Source organism: Notechis scutatus, chromosome 5 (assembly GCF_049901735.1).
Source record: "Notechis scutatus isolate UNSWTSFEM ecotype Mainland chromosome 5, rNotScu1.2, whole genome shotgun sequence".
Taxonomy (NCBI): domain Eukaryota; kingdom Metazoa; phylum Chordata; class Lepidosauria; order Squamata; family Elapidae; genus Notechis; species Notechis scutatus.
Window position 1 is genome coordinate 19,562,204 of NC_142013.1, and position 19,776 is coordinate 19,581,979.

The 19,776-nt window shown below is 43.5% G+C and overlaps 1 protein-coding gene across 3 annotated transcripts in view; it reads right to left on the reverse strand.

Annotated features, from left to right (window-relative positions):
* The window catches only part of ARHGAP20 (Rho GTPase activating protein 20), a 92,503-nt gene that overhangs the window by 32,946 nt on the left and 39,781 nt on the right, over positions 1-19,776 (reverse strand). For 2 of the 3 annotated variants that reach the window (XM_026675100.2, XM_087966239.1), the window contains exon 3: positions 92-262. In XM_026675100.2, the coding sequence (XP_026530885.2) occupies positions 92-262 (171 nt within the window). Of the gene's footprint in view, positions 1-91; positions 263-1,466; positions 1,536-19,776 lie in introns of those variants that run through there. The other variant, XM_087966240.1, reaches the window with a different exon arrangement.

Sequence of the window (19,776 nt, forward strand, 5' to 3'; positions counted from 1 at the left end):
ATGGGAACAGTAGGACAGGGATGGTAGGCACGCTGGTGCACTTATGCACGCCCCCTCACAGAATACTTACACATTCTGCAAGAAAACTTACTTGGATTTAGCAACCGCAAGGATGTCAGTAAAGAGGAACAGGTGTCGTTCCTGAGTCTGCAGACCTGTCTTCAGTTGTACATGTCCTTCCAATAGGAATGCTCGAGATGGAGAAAGGAAGGACTGGACCAGTGGACATGTCTCCGGACTGACTGGGGAGAAGCAGCCTTCCCTATTACAAAATCAAAAGGAACAATCTATGAGTCAAACTGAAGACTGTTTTTTTTTAAAAAAAGAATATAATGCTCTTATCCATTATTGGTCTTCTACAGAACTTGATTAATTCACCTGCATTAATTATCAGCATTTATAACATCTAGGGATAAAGATTACAGTCTAATGGGGAGGAGCTCCAGGAAACCAATTGTCTGTTAAGTATGAATAGTATTTTTATACATGGCTATTTGACATAGGTGTGTGATAAGGCAAATGGGTTTTTATGTAGGCATAAAATGGCAACGTGCAGGGGTTTCATGTCTGCTAAACTGGGTCCCATAAAACTGAGAGTTAACTGTAAAAACCCAATTCTAAGCAGTCTGTGATGCTGTTGCAAATTATGGAGACACAAATGGATCTTGAAATCTAACCAAAGATTTTACACTCTCTATATTAGCTGGATTCCACAAATTTCTTTCGTTTTTCTCCTTCCCCAAAGCCATAAAGAAAACTTCCTCCAAAGCAAGCCGGCTTCTAATCTAACTTTTGATTTGGCTATTGCTACACTATAAGACACAAAAAACCAAGCATTGTCATCGGAATAAGCCAGCAATTTTATACATAACTTTCCTTTCCTTTCCTTGCTTTGCATCTAACTATTTATACATTGCTTCCAGACCCCTTAAACCTCCCTTGCTTGCTCCTGCTTGTTGGAATGACAGTAATGAGAACATCTGGCCACCCCAAAAACCTTTCAGGATCTGGATAGAGTGGCTCATGCTGTGTTTGGCTGCTTCCTAGCTTCACCATCTCAGTGTTTGTTACAACCCTTGCTGAGTGCAGCTGGAATATTCAGGGGGTCTAATAATATTGCTGACTTGGGAAACCCTGACAGCTGGTGCTGGAAGGACATGAACTTCAGCGTGAATATGACTCACATCCACTGGCAGAAAAGCAACGTATCTGCAGCCGCCTCGCAAGTCAGCAATAATCCAAATTTATCATCGTGTCTCTGCTTTGTAAAGAACACAGTACTTTATTCTTCCATAATTCTTACAAATGTTTGATTATCTATTGGCTGTTTCCACTAATAAACAACTGGAAATAAATGATTGTGAGATACTGCTGTAGATCGATATCTAATTTCCACTCTAAATACAGTACTAAAATTAAGTGAAATAATCAGATTTGTATTGAAAGTGAAGGGGCATTGATCCTACCTGAACGCTTCTTCTCGGGGAGCCGAAGGGAGAATCCAGGACGGGTAGTCTCTAGTCTCCTAGCTCTGCAGACCGAGTTGAAAAAGTGAGGACACCCCTCCCCCGGTAACGGTCCCCAGTTCTGAACGACATTGAAGCGAATTCAACTGCTCCTTGTCCTCAAACAGATAGTTCATTGATACTGCGAAAAAAAGGGACATTTCCTCCCTATTCCGACCAGACAGAATACAGGGTGGGACTGAATTCTCCCTTTGGCTCCCTGAGAAGAAGCGTTCAGGTAGGACCAACGCCCCTTCTCCACTGAGCCGAAGGGGGAATCCAGGATGGGACATACCAAAGCTGGCTGATGGCTGTCCTACGGGTAGGATCTGGATTGGTCGGAGGTCCCCACCTCTACATGCACACCCTGCAGGACTCGTCTTCCAAAGGACGCCTCCGCTGAGGCAAAGGAGTCAATTTTGTAATGTCTTATGAATGGGGTCACCGATGACCAGGTCGCAGCTCTACAAATGTCCAGAATCGATGCCTGCATTGCCCAGGCTGCGGTGGTCGCTGTACTTCTGGTTGAGTGCACTGTGATCCTCCTGGGCACAGGAAGGCTTTGTAACTCATAGGCCTTTGCAATGCAGGCTCTGAGCCAGCGACCTACTGTGGAAGGTGTCACCCTGCGACCCAAAGTTGACGGCTGAAAGGAAACAAAGAGGGCTTCCGTCCTCCTAAGAGAAGAAGTTCTTTTAATGTAAATACGAAGAGCCCTCCTAACATCCAAGGTGTGCCATTTTCTCTCCAGTGCATGGGTAGGCTCAGGACAGAAATTAGGCAAAATCAACTCTTGTGAACGATGGAATAATCTGCCAATTTCTGTCAAAGCCTGCATGCTGTTACGGAAGAGGCCATGGCTCTGGAAGAAAATTTGGCTGACGTGAGGGTGGCATCAGCAGTCAATTGAGCCGCAGCTATAATCTTATTAAGGTTCTGATGCACCCTGAGATCCTCAGGTGGGATTCTGTCCTGTAGCTGCCTCAGCCACCACAAAGAGGCCCGAGTAAAAAAAGATGCAGTCGTCGATGCTCTGATGGCCCAGGAGTCAGCTTGATGAGCTCTCCGGAGCACCATCTCCTCCTTCCGGTTCTCTGTCTTTAAAACGTCCTTCACATCAGGTGGGATGACAGATGAGGAAAATAGGGCTACCACTGGGCCATCTACCTTTGGCACTTCCATAATGTCCAAAAGGTCCTTGTCCACATTAAATAAGGTAGACTCAGACCCACTGGGGCGAGTGTACATCCCAGATGACTCCCACTGCTTTTTGATCAAATTCAGAAACATCTGGGGCACAGGTACAGCATCCACCACAGATGCTTTCTCAGTGAACAGGAAATCCTCCTGATCCTCTCCCTCTGTGGGAAGGTCCTGAGTGACCGTGTTCTTTTTGAGATGAGCCGTGCTCTTAGCCTTAACCAGCAGAGTCTTGAAAAGAGCCAGCTGGAAAAGACCCTTAAAGGAGGGGGGACCTGCTACCTCCGACTCCACATCCGAAAAATCACTTTCTGGAAGGAGGTCCTTCTTGGAGCCATAAAATTGGCTGCTTTCTGAAGGGGAGGCCGAGCGCTCTGTGAAGTGGATTGGCTGTTCTGCAGAAGCCTGCCCCTGCCCCTGCAGGACGCCTCTGTTAGTGTCCAAATAAGACAGCTGGCGCAGTTGGTTGACCTCTGCCTGCAATTCCTGTCTTATTGTTTGGGAGATCCAGGCTCTCATGAAGGATGGCATTTCTTGCATCTGGGTCTCCTCAGGCCATAAGCCAGCTGCTGTAGATGTAAAGGTGGCTGCAGGCACAGGTCTGGCTCCACTGAAGACTTGGGCTGCAGGTGCCGCCATCAAGATCCCCTGAGGCGGCTCAGAAAAATTGTGAGAGGTCTGAGCCCTGATTTGGAGGATTCCCTGCAAATCCTGAGTACTTGAGTCCAGGCAGTGATATACTGCCTATCTGCCAGTTGGTCTGGCTGCCTGTCATCTTGAAGAGGCAAAGTTTGAGAGGTGGCTCTGTTTTCAGCCATCCTGGAATCTCTCACTGCCCTGTCAAACTGTTTGTCTATGGCTTTTTGTCTACGCCTGGCCTGCTTATCCTCAGCCCTAGAGGGTCTCTTAGGGACTAGAGCCCTGGCTCTAATCCTAGCTGCTGCCTCCAGACCAGCAGACCTGGGCTTAGGAGATCCCTTTACAGCCTTCTCTCTGCCCTGCTGAGGAACTGACAATTCTTGATCGGCTCCCCTGGCGGCCATCTTTGAGCCTGCCAAAAGTAACTGTCACTTGACAGGGGTAGAGAAAGGGAAAAAGAAGTAAAAAAACAAAACAAAAAAAAAACAAAAAATATTCAGCCTATGCTGTCAGCTACACCCACAGTAGCTGTCCACCACTTCAGGAGGCTAGTGCGACCCAAAGTGGTGAGCTCAGCCCAGCTCCGCAATTCAAAAGCCGAGTCAGAGAAAAAAAGTTGAAAAAAACGGCTGACTCTTTGAATTGCAGCAAGCCCTGACAGGTCAGAGGCTTGCTAGCCTGGCGCTGGCTGCACCGCAATTATCAGGCAGACTGATCTCGCAGCTGCCATAGTACTCTGGGGGGGTCAGGATTTAATCCTGATGGCCAGAAACCCCCACAAGGGACAATCCTGGAGACAAACTGCAAGATTGTCCCCAAACGAAATAAATGGCCGCCGCCACCAAAAAGGGACAGAAGCGCTTAGCGGCAGCTGTGGCTCGTCCCAGGCAAGGGAAAGTTGATCGGGAGAAGGCGAGTTGAATAAGACGCCGACTCCCGCCCCCAGCCCGGGCCACACGGGCTCTCAGGGTCACCTCCACCCAAGTTTTAGCACAAAACAGAAAAAAACCAGTCCACCAGCAAGGAAAGTCAAAAAATTAAAATAATAAGCAAAAAAAGGTAAACCGGAAAAAAGGCGTGAAAAAAATGAAAGTGCTAAACCGGCAAGCCAGCTAGCTGTCAAACCTGATCTAAGCCTCTCTGCGAAAAAAAACTTAATCCAGGGGGTGAATATTCTTCTACAATCCTAACTATTCAGAGCCCTTAAAGGGTGGTCTGAACATGCTGAGACCGAGTGAAGAACTGGGGACTGTTACCAGGGGGTGTGTCCTCAGTTTTTCAAGTCGGTCTGCAGAGCTAGGAGACCAGAGACTACCCATCCTGGATTCTCCCTTCGGCTCAGTGGAGAAGTTATTGATCTTTGATTTTGTTCCAATCTGGCATTTCTAAGAATTGCTAAGAGTGGATGCTATCCTGTCTCCTATATGCCATGAACCCTTTCTAGTTTCCTTCAAGTAGAGAATAAGGATATGGGAAATCAATAAATCCTGCCATTTGATTTTACTTTCTTCTCAAAATCATAATGTGAATTAAGAGCAGGGACAATTACAATGGATGATCAGAATTTGCTTAGATAAAACAAGAAAGCTTCTAAGTGGCCTGTATATTTCTACAAGGAAGCATGGCTAAAACAACCTACATGAAGAACTTGACAACTTCTGAATCTGGTTCATGTCATGGGATTGAAATGTTGCAACAGTTTTTTTCTGGTATGCTTCTTGAAATTCAGCCACTAAAACACTGCAAAGACTTATGAACATTCTGAGGAACACTCATGATCCTTGGATACTTTATAAATAGTTGTATTTAATTATGAACTATTTTATTATTATAATATTGATTTTCTAGTAAATACATTTCTTAGTACTTAATAAACATTGTGTTGTCTGGGTATTTAATTTACTTAACAATACAAATTACATTCTTAATCTCCACCCCTTTTTTCCAGCCATAGGTAAAATAAATTCCATGTTTGATAGTATTCTACATCCTCTTTCTGTTTAATTTTTAATGTCAATCAATCCATTTCTGCACAATCTAGTCTCTTCTTAACTATTTCTTCATCTCGTGGTATATCTTCATTTTTCCAGTACTGTGAGAAAATAATCCTCACTGCTAAGACATGTAATATTAAATACATACTTTTCTTATCAAGTTTTTCTGATATTATATCTAATAAAAATAGTTCGGGTTTAAAATCTACATGTTTCCCTATCACCTTTTCTAACCACCTGTATATCTTTGCCCAAAAGTTTTTTGCTTTGTCACAAGTTAATTATTAACTATTAATATTGGTACTTTAATATCCAGACTTTCTTTTGGTAACTTAAAGATAGTATATGTAAGTGGAGGATTCCCTTGACTTTAACTGAACTAGAAAAATGTCTAGACCAGAGGATCAGTATGATGGGAATTTGAAACCAAATCTCCTTCATTCCAGCTCAAAACTTTAACTGTCGTACCACATTCACTCCAATAATGATTTTTTCTTGAAAAACAATTTTCTAATTATGCATGACACTCCCCTGCTATATGCAGCTATAAAGATGTGTAAAGTTTGCTTTAGGTTATAGTTTGCATGGGTCAATAAGTGGGCCAGCAAGCTTGGACAGTATCCTGCATATGCTAAATGTGCTGCCTTAGATCATGTCACCAAATCTACATTTTTCATCACAGATGTTTAAAGATTCCTTGGCAGAACAAGGCTCTATTCAGAAGTGAAGTTCACATTTTGAGTCAGCATATATTAACGGGGCTTTTCCAGTGAGTCCTGCCCTCTGCTGTTCACAGCGCAAAATCTTCCTGGATTATGATTCGAAAGCATTCCTGACCTAGACATCTGTTCTATTTACAAGGATGGCAGTAATTTGATTTACTGAACTTGTATTTAATTTAAAACTTATTAAACCTGTATGCCTTTTGACTCTCAATGACTCTGGGTGGCTAAGGACCACACTAATGGGCATATCCCATTACATACCAATTGAAGCTGAAATATCTTTTTTTTTTCAACCAGCCTGAAGGCACGGTCTAAAAAAACCTGCAGACTTGCTTGAATCCTGCAGTTCAAAATCTGCAGTAAAATTGAAAGTGGAAAGCTGAAACATTATCCTCCACTACTGCTAAAAACAAGGTAAAAATACCCTTACCTGTAGCCCCCATATAAATTGCTTCTTAGATAATTTTATTCTCGTATATGCAATTTAAGGTTATTTATTCTGCGTTGGGGGTCTTTAAGTCAATCTTAAATTTCTGCCCTTGCTTGTCCATCTGTCCATCCATCTGGTTTAGAGTTAGAATCGCATTCTGTGTGACAGCTAAAGACATTTTAGACTGAAACATAATTCCAGTGCTCTGAATTGATGCCATCTTGTCAGAATCAAAATCCCATTCAGGATTCAGAAAAAGGGTGCGGCCATCACACCCTCGGGTATGTTGTTCAGAAAACACCAACTTTTTGACACAGATTATTCCCCAAACAAAAATAAGGCTGTAATACCCAAGCTCAAATAGCCCCACTGACTTCTTTTGAGAACAAACAGCCTCTTACTTCAGAAACAGGAAGTATCCTTAAATAACCCTCATTATGGCTTCTATTCTACTGTTTCATTTGTGTTGTATCAGGGCCATTCCGTTCAGATTATTAAAACCAAGATTTCTAAAAAGCATTCACGATTCTCTTTACTATATACTTCTTAGTTGTTCAATATATTTAAGTATTTGTAGACTTTGCTTGACAAATTGTTCCTTCCAGTATTAATCAGAAGTTATAAATTATGACCAGCCTTTTTTTCTGGTTCAGCACAATACTGGATACATGATAAACTGACCCCATGCTGAAAGGCTCAAAAAGATGGAAATTAGATCCTTCCCTTCTGCCTCCAAGTAGCCTCTCTCATATAATCCCCTTTATACAAAGGAACTACCAATGAAAACCAGATTGCACCTTTATAATTCCTCAAGGAGCAATAGAGAGCTGGACTCAGTCTAGATAATTCCTGATTTGTTGGCTGGATCTAGGACATCATATATGAAGTCCTGTCCTTGACTGAGCAAAGCAACAACCAGTCTTTCCAAGGCTTTCAATAAAATAAAAGATAAGCATTCAGAAAAAAAAATGAACAATATGGACAAATATAAAAAGCCAATATGAACATCCAACCACATTGACCTAAAAATAGCTCCCTCTAAATTTCCTTTGTACAATTAATACATGTTGATACCCAAGAACATAACCAAAGAGATGAGTAACTACTTTGATTAATTGATTACATGCCATCAAGTCACTGTTGATTCTTAGGGACCACAAACATATTTTTCTCCATTGCCACTACAACAAATCCATTCAACTTGCTGTTGGTCATCCTTGTCTACTCTTTCTTTCTGCCTTTCTCAGCATCTGAGCCTTATCCAACATGCATAACGTGTCTGAAGTAGGATAGTTTGAGCATGGCCATTTGTACCTTGGTGGAAAACTCTAGATTGATTTGTTCATTGATCCTCTTCTTTAGTCTCTTAGCAGTCCACAGTATTCTCAATAATCTTCTCCAATATCAAATTCAAATTTTCTACATTCTTTTTATCCTACTTCTCAGAAAGTCCAAAAGTTCTCTTCCACAGAGTGTCACAGATAATTCCATGGCTTGCATAGGTATGATATTTGCAGGTTTAGACTAGTGGTGGTATGCTACCGGTTCAGCCGAACCGGTAGTAAAAAAAGCCGAGGATCAACTGAGAGGATCAACTGAGAGGAAAAAGAAGAGAAAAGCACAGGATCGGCCCTCCCACTCGCCCCTTTCAAAAACCTCCTGACTGAAGGGTGATGGGATAAGAAAGGAAGCGAACCCCATGAAAGGACCGAGGAGAGGGCCGCAACCTGCCTGCGTAAGGTGTTGGGGGCCAAACCTTTCTCCAGCCCATGCTGAAGGAAGCTAAGAACTTCTGCCAACTGGGCTGAAGCAGGAGAAAGACCCTCCCTGAGGCACCATCGGGAAAAAGCCTTCCAGGTGGCATCATAGATGTGCCTTGTAGAAGGTTTGCGAGATGCCAGGATAGTGAGGATGACCCTTTCTGGAAGATCAGCCTCTAGCCGCTGCTGCTCAAGTACCACACGGTCAGCTTGAACCACTGGGGCTCTGGGTGGAGCAGGGCCCCCCGGTGAAGGGAGATTAGATGGGCTGGGATCCTCCAAGGAGAAGCCACCGATAGGTTGACCAGGCCCGCAAACCAGGGCCTCCTTGGCCAATAGGGTGCCAGGAGGAGGAGCTCCGCTCGTTCCCCCAACATCTTCCGAATTACTGCCGGAATGATGGGAAGGGAAAGGCGTAGAGGAGACCCTTGGGCCATCTGCACCGAAGAACATTGGTCCCTTCCGCTCCCTGGCAAGGAAACCTGGTGAAGAATCTGGTGACTTGGGCGTTTTGAGGAGTGGAGAAGAGATCCACCTCCAGTGTTCTGAATCTGAGGGAAAGGTCCCTGAATAGAGACGGAGGACGACCATTCTGGGTAGTTAGGCCCTGGAGCCAGTCGGCTGGGAATGGACCCTGATGTGGTCCGCCGACAACGAAAAGGGGGTTTCTCTGCCCATAACCCCAACCGTAGAGCCTCTCTCATGAGGGCTTTGGACCTCGTCCCCCCTTGCCAGTTGACATGATCCTTTGTGGCCATGTTATCTGTAAGGACTAGAACATGAGAGCCGGTCACTGATTGCCTGAAATGCTTGAGAGCCAGAAAAATGGCTCTGAGCTTTAGCCAATTTATGAGAAGGGTCTGCTCTGATCTGGACCAAACGCCCTGAGCTATCTTGCCCTGCATATGGGAACCCCAACCCAGGAGGCTGGCATCGGTGGTTATCACTAGCCTGTCTGGGTCCCTGAACAGGAAAGGAGTCCCCTCCAGATTGACGGGGAACGCCACCAATTGAGAGATCTCCGGATTTGTGGTGGGAGCGGGACCTTGATGGATGAATGGCTGGTTCCTGCTCATTGGGAGGGAAGCAGGAACCATTGGAGGGGTCAGGAGTGGAGCCGAGCCCACGGGACGATGGCAATACAGGAGACCATCTTCCCCAGAAGCTTGGACAGCAGCGACAGGGGGACAATTTGATGTTGCTGGATCTGTCTGATGATCTCTGCAAGGCTCTTTCCACAAGCTGGGGACAGGAAAACCTGGCACAATGTGGTATCGATGACTGCTCCCAAGTGTTACAATTTGGTTGGGGGAGAGAGCTGGCTCTTTTTGGTGTTGATGGAAAATCCGTGGCTCTGGAGATATGACAGGGTAATTTGCAGATCCTGATAGGCCGCATGGATGGAAGAGGACAGAATCAAAATGCCGTCCAAGTAGCATTGGATCCTCACTGGAATAGAACGCAGAGATGCCATCAATGCTGCCAGAACCTTTGTGAAGACCCTTGAAGCCGATGAGAGGCCGAAGGGAAGTGCTCGATACTGGTAATGGGTATTCTGATAACAGAAACGGAGAAACTGGCAATGATGAGGACAAATTGGGATGTGGAGGTAAGCCTCAGTGAGATCAATGGAAGAGAGGAGGTCGCCCTCCCGAACGCTCTCTAAAATAGAATGCAGAGTCTGCATTTTAAATCGCCTGTATTTTACAAATTGGTTGAGAAATTTTAGATCAAGGATGGCTCGCCACCCCCCTGAGGCTTTGGGAACGATGAAAAGGCGAGAGTAAATCCCACATCCCCATTGAGAGGGGAGAACAGGTTGAATAGCCTTGATTTCAAGAAGGTGCTGAATGGCCTGATTCATGAGGGCTTGCCTTGAAATGTCCCCAGAGACAGGACAGATCAAAACAATTTGGGGGGGGTGGTGTTAGGAAATCCAATTGTAACCCTGACCTAATAGTGCTGAGCACCCAGGCGTCCGTCGTTGACTCCTCCCATTTGGAGGCAAAGAAGGCTAGGCTACCTCCGATGGGTGGGGAGAACGAAGGATTACTTAGAGTGACAGAAGGAACGACCCCCTGCCCCCAAAAGGGCCATTTACCAGTAGAAGGTTGTTGCCTGCCAGATGCTTCCACCCATTGGTCTTGGTGTTGGGAGTACGGCCTTTGAGAGCGGGGGAAGCGAGATGAGGCCTCCGCTCGGAAGGCAGGATGGTGATAAGGAGCAGGGCGATAGTTGGCTTTCTTCCCATAGGAAGAGAGAATTTTACGTTTATCTCTGGTTTCAATGAGATAAGGTTCCAGAGCAACACCAAAAGCTTATCGCCTGCGAATGGAACTGAAGCCAGCTTCCATTTTCGCGTGACTCCGCCTGCCAATTTCGGAGCCGTAAAAGTCTTCTTGCTCCTACAGAAGATGCCATGGCCTTGGATGCAAATTTGGCGGAATTGAGAGTGGCATCCGCAGTGAATTCCGCTGCTGCGATAATCTTATTAAGGTCTTGGTGAGACCAAAGGTCAGAAGCAGGCAATCTATTCTGGAGTTGGCGCAGCCACCGTATGGATGCCCTCATGAAAAAGGATGCTGCTGTTGAAGCCCGAACAGCCCAAGCAGCGGCCTGGTGATTGAGCTTGAGGGTCTGTTCGGGAACGCTTATCATCCGGTTTCAGGATATCTTCTGGCTCTGTGGGAGTGCCAGAAGATGAGAACGAGGCCAGAACCGAATGTCAACAGAAGGCACTGCCAGGGCATTGTCCAGAGCTGCGCTGACATTGTAGAAATGCTTATCCAGAGAAGGTGGGCGAGGATCTGCCGAAGGAGAAGCGCACTGTTCCTTGACCATGTCCAGGAACAAAATGAGAGATGGCAAAACCTCTGCATGCACGACAGGCTTGGAGAAGAGCGAATCCCCTTGGCTAGAGGGATTTCCTTGTAGCTTGGGAGCCACTTCCTCCGGTGACAGCTTGGCAGTGACCAAGGCCTTGCTGAGTAATGGCCTGAAGAGAGTAGGTTTGAAGACCAATGCAGAGGATGTCTGCTCTGGGCGAGAATCCTCTTCCTCTGAAAGATTTTGGTCAAAAATCTCACCCTCTTGACACTCTGAACGAGAAAAGTAACTGTGTTCAGATGGTGAATCCCTTCCTTCCTCATCAACCTCCTCCCATTCTGGTCGAGAAGAATGGACCCTGGGGTCCTGGGGCCTGTGTAAATCAAGTTGATGAGGCAAGGAACCTATAGATTGAGAAGGGAGAAGGGCTTGAACCCTTTCCAGAGGTCGAAGAATTTGCTTGAAGCCCTCAGCCAATCCCTGCCTAATGAGACAACATCTTGGATATCCCATGGTCTATACTCAAAGGTAGAGGCAGAAGGCCAAAGGCCCACTGCTGTGGGAGTGAAGGTGGCTTCAAGCCTAGATTGAGGAGAGGTTCAAGGCCTGGAGGGAGGGGGAGGAGCATAGGGTACAGAAACCTGTTGAAAATAAGGCCCAGATCTGCTTAGATCCTGAGGATCTGATTGTACTGCAAGAGCCTCAGGAGACCAGGATGGAGGATGGAAAGGCTCATAGATGACTTCTCCTCCCCGGGAAGGCTTGGTTGGGGCCCACGAGTAGCATCTGAAACATGCTGTAGTTGCACTCCCTTCTGTTAAATAGTTCTGTTGAACTGCCTCTCTAGGGCTGCATGTCTGCGCTTCTCTGCCCTCAACTCAGCCTGAGTTGCCTTCTTAGGGGCTAGAGCCTTAGCTTTGATTTTAGCAGCCACCTCCCTCTGGACTGATTGGGTGCGTTGCCAAGTCTTTGTCTCTTATTGGGCTTAAGAGACTGTTCCACTGGGGGGAAAGCTCTGCCTGAGCCTTATCTTGCTCCATTTGTAGAATAAAGGCTCTTGCGTTGGAAAGAAGCTGTTTAGAAATTTTTCTATTAAGCCCCTTAGGGTATAAAATGGCCCCTGGGCTTACAAAATGGAGGCTCACCTCGTGGTGGAAGGCTTCAATCCAAGATGGCCACTGACTAGAGGAAACAGGCTCCAAGATCGAAGAATTGCTCCTTAGGCGATACAGAGCCCCGAGCGAAGTCAGCAAGGGAAAAATGCAGCAACCAGCCACAAGATCAGCTGGCTTGTGCTCTTATCAGTTTGCCGATCGTTTTTACGATCACTCAAAACCGCTGGCGTGGGGGAGGTCTACAGACACTGCCCAGCTTGCCTGCACAGAGCTCTGGTAACGCTGCTCCCAACATTGCAGGAGAGAGAGCCCTGCTCTCCTGGAAGAGCAGCTGCCCAGATCCCTGGGAGCTGCTTGAAGCGAGGAAAAATTACTGAAGATCGCTGCTGAGTGCTATCTAACAGAACGCTTTCAGAGACACAGCTATTGACTGTCAAAAGCTGGGGTCTCTCCCGGGGGCTGGCTTTTATATCTTAGTACAGACTCAGCTAAATTATGTCATAGGAAGGAGTCAAGCCATCCTGGGCTCTCGATGCAGCATGGAGGAGAATGTTTTAGAAGGGATTGTTTCTTTAAAACCTTAGCCATGTGCAAGAGGTAACTACCCTTTTCAGGATTGGCAGAAGATTACTTAAGTTCTGTTTTTCGGGGTGTAAGACTCAAAGAATCTTTCTTTTCTTTTCCCACTCCAGACAGCTGGTCTGAATAGAGAAGTCCTAAACAGAAAGATTAACAACACCGCAGCTGAATAGAGTAAGGGGTGTCAGCAGTTCCAGCTTGATAGCAGCTTACTGTAATTATCTTTTATAGGGGTACTACTGGAAAAAGAGTTCTGCTACAGAGATTTTAAATTATTCCCTCTTCCATTTTGTAATACGTTAATACATATCCATTCAAATTTCACAGCATGTCAGAAGAAGGTAAGACAGCTTGAAAAAAGGCCACTGAGGGGAGAGGCACAATTGTTGGCTGTAAAGGTGAGAAGAGAGGCAGCTTGGGCAGTGTTGTTTAAAGGCAAAGAGATTTAATGTAGGAGACCGTCCTATTATTATTGCCTAGTAAAGAAAGCAAGCTACACCAAACCCCTAGACCAGGGCTGTCAAACTCATGTCCCGCAGGCCAGATGGGTCACATGCTGACCACCCCCGGTTTAGCCAAGGGGGAAAAAGTCCCAATAAGTCACGTGTCGCTGCAGTGATGATTGAGTTTGACATCCCTGCCCTAGACCTTTAATGCTTTAAATGAAAGTTTATATCGTATAGGATTATGGTATATGCTCAGATGTTCTACAGTTGTATGTTGCCAATGTTACTCATACTGTCTATAAACATAAAACAATTTCTGAAAATATTTTCCAATTAAATAATGGAAAAAAGGATTGAGATGGACTCATAGGAAAACATATTTTCTTAAATCCAAACAATTTACAGAGTACATGTTTATTAAGAGTCTGCATGCTTTTTTTTTAAAAAGCCCCCAAATCATACAAGTTTCACCTATCAGCTCAGCCAAATTAAGTCAGTCGTATCAATGGTCTTACTGCAGGGGTGTCAAACTGGCCACCTGCAGGCCGGATGCGTTAGGCACAGGCCACGCCCACCCCAGTTCCGCAAATGGGGGAAAACGTCGCAAAACATCATGTGATGGCAATGTGACACAGTGAATTTGACACCCGTGGTCTTAGCCAACCCAAACCTTCCTTTCTTACTGTTTCATTCAACCTTGCACTCTCATCTATTATTTGCATGTGTCAGTTCTCATGCTATTGCAATCATTAGCATCTGAATCCCAAAATTAAAGATGGACATATGCCGCAGTTTTTGATGTTAATCTATTCTTGTTGTTCCTATCCAAAACATTCTGCCGAGTAAATTATTTTGTTTTTGTAAGAAAACAGAAGGCAAAGCTGCCAGATTCCAGTATTAAGCCTAAACCCATAATTCGGTTACAGGGAGAGAAGGGAAATGAAGAACAAGCATAGGAACTAAAGCATGCAATTCAAAAATATATTTTAAAAACCCCACCCTGTATCTTCTGGTCTTATATTCTTTCTTCAAGAGAAGAAAAACTCAAGTCTTGATAGCAACCTTGGTAGTGGAGCAAGATGACCACCCAATGCATCGTGCAACATCGCAATTCTGAACACTTTTAAAATCTCTCTGTATTGATGAGAAGGGATCCACCATTTCATGAATGCTACAAAGTTTTGTGCTCGAATGCTTTTAATGAAAGGATTCTGGGATCCATTTATGGCAGTGTGCCTGCATGATTAGGCAAAGAAATCCAAACGTTGAATTGCATTAAAAACTTGGAAAGCAGTAGACCTCTTGCCAATAAACACATTAATTATTCCCTTTTATTTTTGTAAAGGAGGAAAGGGAATACATGTTTAGGCCTAGTTTAGAGAAGGCAGGATGAGGCTCTGAGCCATAGGCCAGAATAGACAAGTAATGCTTGACTTGTTGGTTCTCTGGGAGTTCTATACACAATAACCATGGTTGTGTTGATGAATCTGAAAGTAGTCAAAATAGCCCCTTCAATCTTCGGTATTTTTTACACTGGATTCAGAAGGATTGAGAGTCGAATTGTCTGGAAGAACCTTGATTCCTATAAGCTCAGGAGAAGTAAAGGAAGCCAGTTCGCACCTGTTCGCTAGAACCGGTTGTTAACATTCTAAGCAGTTTGGAGAACCGGTTGTTAGAAGAAATTACTGGCCTAATCCTGTAAGGAAGGCAGGAAGGAAACATTTTGGGGTTGCTTACAGAAACTGCCTCTCCGTTAACCCTTATTACATTCTTGGCAGGACTAGACTTCCTGTCTCTGGAACTTCTCTGAAGTTTTTTCCCCCTCCTTTGCTGGTACTTTGCTTGTTTGGAGTGACCATTCAAAGTTACAATGGCACTGAAAAAAGTGACTTATGACCATTTTTTACACTTACAACTGTTGCAGCATCCCCACAGTCATGAAAGGCCAGGCGAGGAGATGCGTGCCTCGATGTGAGTGATATTGAGTTGGCCACACCCAGCCAATAACATGACCACGAAGCCACATCCACCCAGTCACATGACCACAAAGCCACGCCCACCAACTAAGCCACACCCACAGAACCAGTTGTTAAAAATTTGAATCCCACCCCTGAAAGGAAGCCCAAGAAGAAACAGATTATTATTTATTATTTCAACATTTTTCAGCTTTATCTAGTCCAGGGGTGTCAAACTCGTGTCTTTACGGCGGCATCATGTAACCTATTGTGACTTTTCCCCCCTTTGTTAAACTGGGTGTGGATGGCTAGCTCATGACACATCCGGCCCGTGGGCCACGAATTTGACACCCCTGATCTAGTCCATGGGAAATATTGAGAAGAAGCAGAAGTAACTGATTTGCAGTCTTCTTCTGCAAAACATTAAACATACCTGTGTAGGGAGCAAAACTAAATGCAAACCCTTTAAGTCACTCCATCACAAATATTAGTGATTCATAAACAAAAGACCTCATTAAAGGAATTAACGATGGAAAAATGAAGAACGCTGGCCATAAACAAGGAATATGAATCAATAAATTATTAACTAAATCACCTTTTAATGAACCACTCCTAAAATTTAATAAGTATGCAACTGCTAAGTTATATTTTTCAACAGCAGCTGCGGCTTGAAACTGAACCAAGGATATCTTAGCACTTGAAAGTTTACCGCAGTACCTGGAAATAACCCAGAATCCAGGCACACAATTTGATTTCACAGCAACGTGGCTTTCAGCCAATTAAAAAAAAAAAAAACCACTCAGAGAAATCAGATTGTATTATGTCATTGTTTTTACTGATAACTTTTACTGATAATTTTGGCCTTATGTATGACTTCGTCCTTACTTCCAGAATGAAATTAATGTAGTAGGACCATTTAGAAGTTGGACAGCATGAGGTGGCCTCTTACAAGAAACAGTCATAAAGCACCAATATATCAGAATGTTCCTTGCCATCTCTCTGTCTGGTCACCCAGAAGAATGACCCTTTGAGCATCTTTACAAAGAAAAGCAATTGCCATCCATTTTTTTAATTTTCCAAGGAAGTTTATGGGTTCCAAGACCCTTCTTAGAAATGAAGATGACACCAATAGTGCTTTATAGGATGAAAACTTTGTTTCCTAATTAAGCAATTAAGAGATTTTTTTTTAAATGAATGGATCAAGAAATTGTCCATGTATATGTACATTTCCCATCATGTGTTCTTAAATACAAACTAAGCATCGTGCACAGAACAAGGATTTCCACATAATACATCTTCATGGTAAAGCAGCCATTCTTATTAAATTAATTCGTTTGCGGTCTTGTTGTCATGCAATATTTTGACCTTTGACTTGACTACCAGCTTATTTAAGTTACCCTGAAAGCGTTTTCTCAGCTGGCAGGCAATTCCAATAATTAGTTGCTTAATGGTTGGGTATAAAAAAAGAAATATAAAATCAAATACCAAAAAGAAAAAGAAAAATTCAAAAAGATGTTATCCTAAAAATGATCATAATGAAAGCATTAAATAGCAAAGAAAAGAAAATGTCCATGCTATGTATGGAGTGAGAATAAACACTGTGATGTCATCTGATCAAGGACATTAAAATAGAAGCCAATTGTGCAATAGAGCTCTTCCATTTTCTAAATAAATGTCATGTTTGTATGATGTGCACTGATGTATTTATTTTCATCCTGGAATTTTAATATCTATTGTGCGATGGACCAATACGAAGAAATGATCACATTATTAATCTAAAGACACAATGCCAAAGCAAAGCGTCAGTGGTAGTTCTACACCCACCTTTGTAAAACTACAGGTCTCTTGGGAATTGGGTTTATAATCCACAAAGAATGGAGAATAATGCAGGGAAATGGGACAAAGAGACAGCTAAAAAGAGGAAAAAGAATAGGACAAGGCTAACTACTGCATTTTTTAAAAGAAGGAAACATGATTAATGACTAACCTGAACTGTTTGGCAATAATAATTCTCACAAGTAGTTTCTCAACTTACAATCATTTATTTAATGACTGTTCAAAGTTATAATAGTCCTGAAAAAGTGAATTACAACCTTACAGCATCTGTATACAGCAGTCTGTATAATCTTACAGCATCTGTGTACTTACAAGCAATCTTTGTACTTACAACCATTACAGCATCCCTGTGGTCACATGATCAAAATTTGGGCACTAGGCATGGTTGAAGCAAGGTCAGTGATTGGCATTTACAATTTTCCCAGGGGGCTTCCGACAAGCAGTCAGTGAGAGAAGCCAGATACGCTTAACATCTACATCAGGGGTATCAAACTGGATTTCTTGGAAGGCCGGATCAGCATTGTAGTTGTCCTCCGTGGGGCAGTGGGGGGGGGGGGGGAGAGGAGACGGGATGGACAGCCTCCTGCAGCCCCCTGCCAGCCAAAATGATGGGCGGCAGGGCGCGCCCATGGCCCCCGTGTGCCTCATTTTTGCTAGCAGAGGCACCGCAGGTTGGTCCTTTGCTATTTTCAGGCTAGCCCCACGGGCCTCGAGTTTGACACCTCTGATCTACATGATTTTAGTGATTCGCTTAACAATTCCAGAAAAAAGGGTCATAAATTGGGCACAATTCACTTAACTACATCACTTAGTAATAACAGTTTCAATCTCAATTGTGGTCGTAAGTCAAGGAGTATAGCAGTATTATTGCCATCACTACCAATCTTTTAAAAAAAGAAGACCCTCTTATAGAACACTAGACTAAACTAGTGAAACTTTAAGGAACATTTGAAATCCATAACACATTAATTATGTTTAAAGCAGCTCTTTTTTATACAAAAAAATGCTGACTCCCATGCAGTCTTTGAAAATATCCTTTGGGAAGATTTTCGTTTCCTCTATAAGCTTTCAGAAATAAGGAAGCGAGTTACATCAGTGAACACACAAAAAGCTCAGTGTTTGCCAAGTCTTGGCTTTTACCAGAAACCTATCAAAAGAAGTGTAGTTTGGTTCAATCAAATATAAAGCTGATCTATTTGCTGATAGCTTCATCCAGGCAGACACCTCACCCCACACAGATGATCAATAACAGAGCCCAGCAAACAAGCAAACAGATAAGGGTCATTGTACACCAGCTGTCACAGCGGATTCAATCAGAGCGCAAGTATATCAAGCATTGGATACTGTATAGGAAGGTCAAGGAGAGCCTAAACTAGCAAGAAAAATATACAATGAGTACAAAGGGGCCCTATTTATCTGTTTGTGCATGGTCATTTTAGATCAGGAAAGAAATGTGTATGCATGAAGAGACATGGATTTCTAAGCCTTTGATGTACAATAAAACAAAATGTTCTTTTACTCTTAGATAAATCATACTCCACCAAGAACTACATTTGTTTCCATTGCTTGCAATATCAATACAATACAAGCTACAAGATAGTATCCTAATGCACAGATTAATGAATAGCCAGGTTTTGTCCAGCACAAGTCAGTACATAAAAGAGGATTTCATGATTGATTCTGAAGGTTGCCCAACACTTTCATCTGGTTAATGAAATCATTTCGCTAGCCACATCATTTTGTCAAAGTTTGGGATACAATTCAGGGGTCTCTCTTCTAAGAAATAAGTCCCCTCGGTGGCTTATGACTACTAAAATAGAACTAATAGATTTCACCTCCAGCGACCATACCTGGGTCATTTGCCATATTGGCAACTTGTGAATAACTAGGCCTAATGCAACAAATTCATTATTTCCTATGCATTCATTTACAGTAAAGAAAATAGTGAATTTCTTCAAACCCAGCACCAGTCAAATGTTCCCTGTAATAAAGCTTTCTATTCTGACAATCAGCTAACTTCGATATTCAGCAACAGATTATCTGCCTTGGAAGCAATCAGCCTACCTATCAATATGAGTCAGTTCCCAACAAATAATAACTCACAGGCAGGTAAGTAGGTAGACTAACTGCTATTGGCGTACATGGATCTTATTATGGTATTTGTTCTCTTAAAGACAACTTTGAAAAGGAAATAGCTAGTTATAGCCCCCTAAATTCCATAGGATATGCTAGAAACAAAAATAGAGAAGGGTTGCTGCTTGTACAGGTAGCCTTCAACTTGTAACCATCCATTTAATGACTGCTCAAAGTTACAATGGCCCTGAAAGGGATTTATGACTGGTCTTTGTTCTTATGACTGCTGCAACATCCCGTCTCGTGATCAAAATTTGACAACTGGCACATATTTACAACAGTTGCAGAATCCTGAGGTCATGTGATTGTCATTTGTGACCTTCCCAGCTGGCCTCCAGCAAGGAAAGTCAATGGGGGAAGCCAGATTTGTTTAACAACTGTGTGATTCACTTAACAACTACACTGATTGGCTTAAAAGCCATAGCAAAAGAAGTCATAAAATCAGATGCAACTCATGTTAAGAACTCTCTTGTTTAACACTGAATATTCAGGTTCCAGGTTGTAAGTCGAGGACTACCTGTATGTCCTGCTTGTATTTAGAGGTTCTCACTAACCAAACACATGCCAAAGAAATCATTATTTTAAAGGCCCATGGAAACCTGACTGGAGCACAATCTCACCCCAAATGCAAAT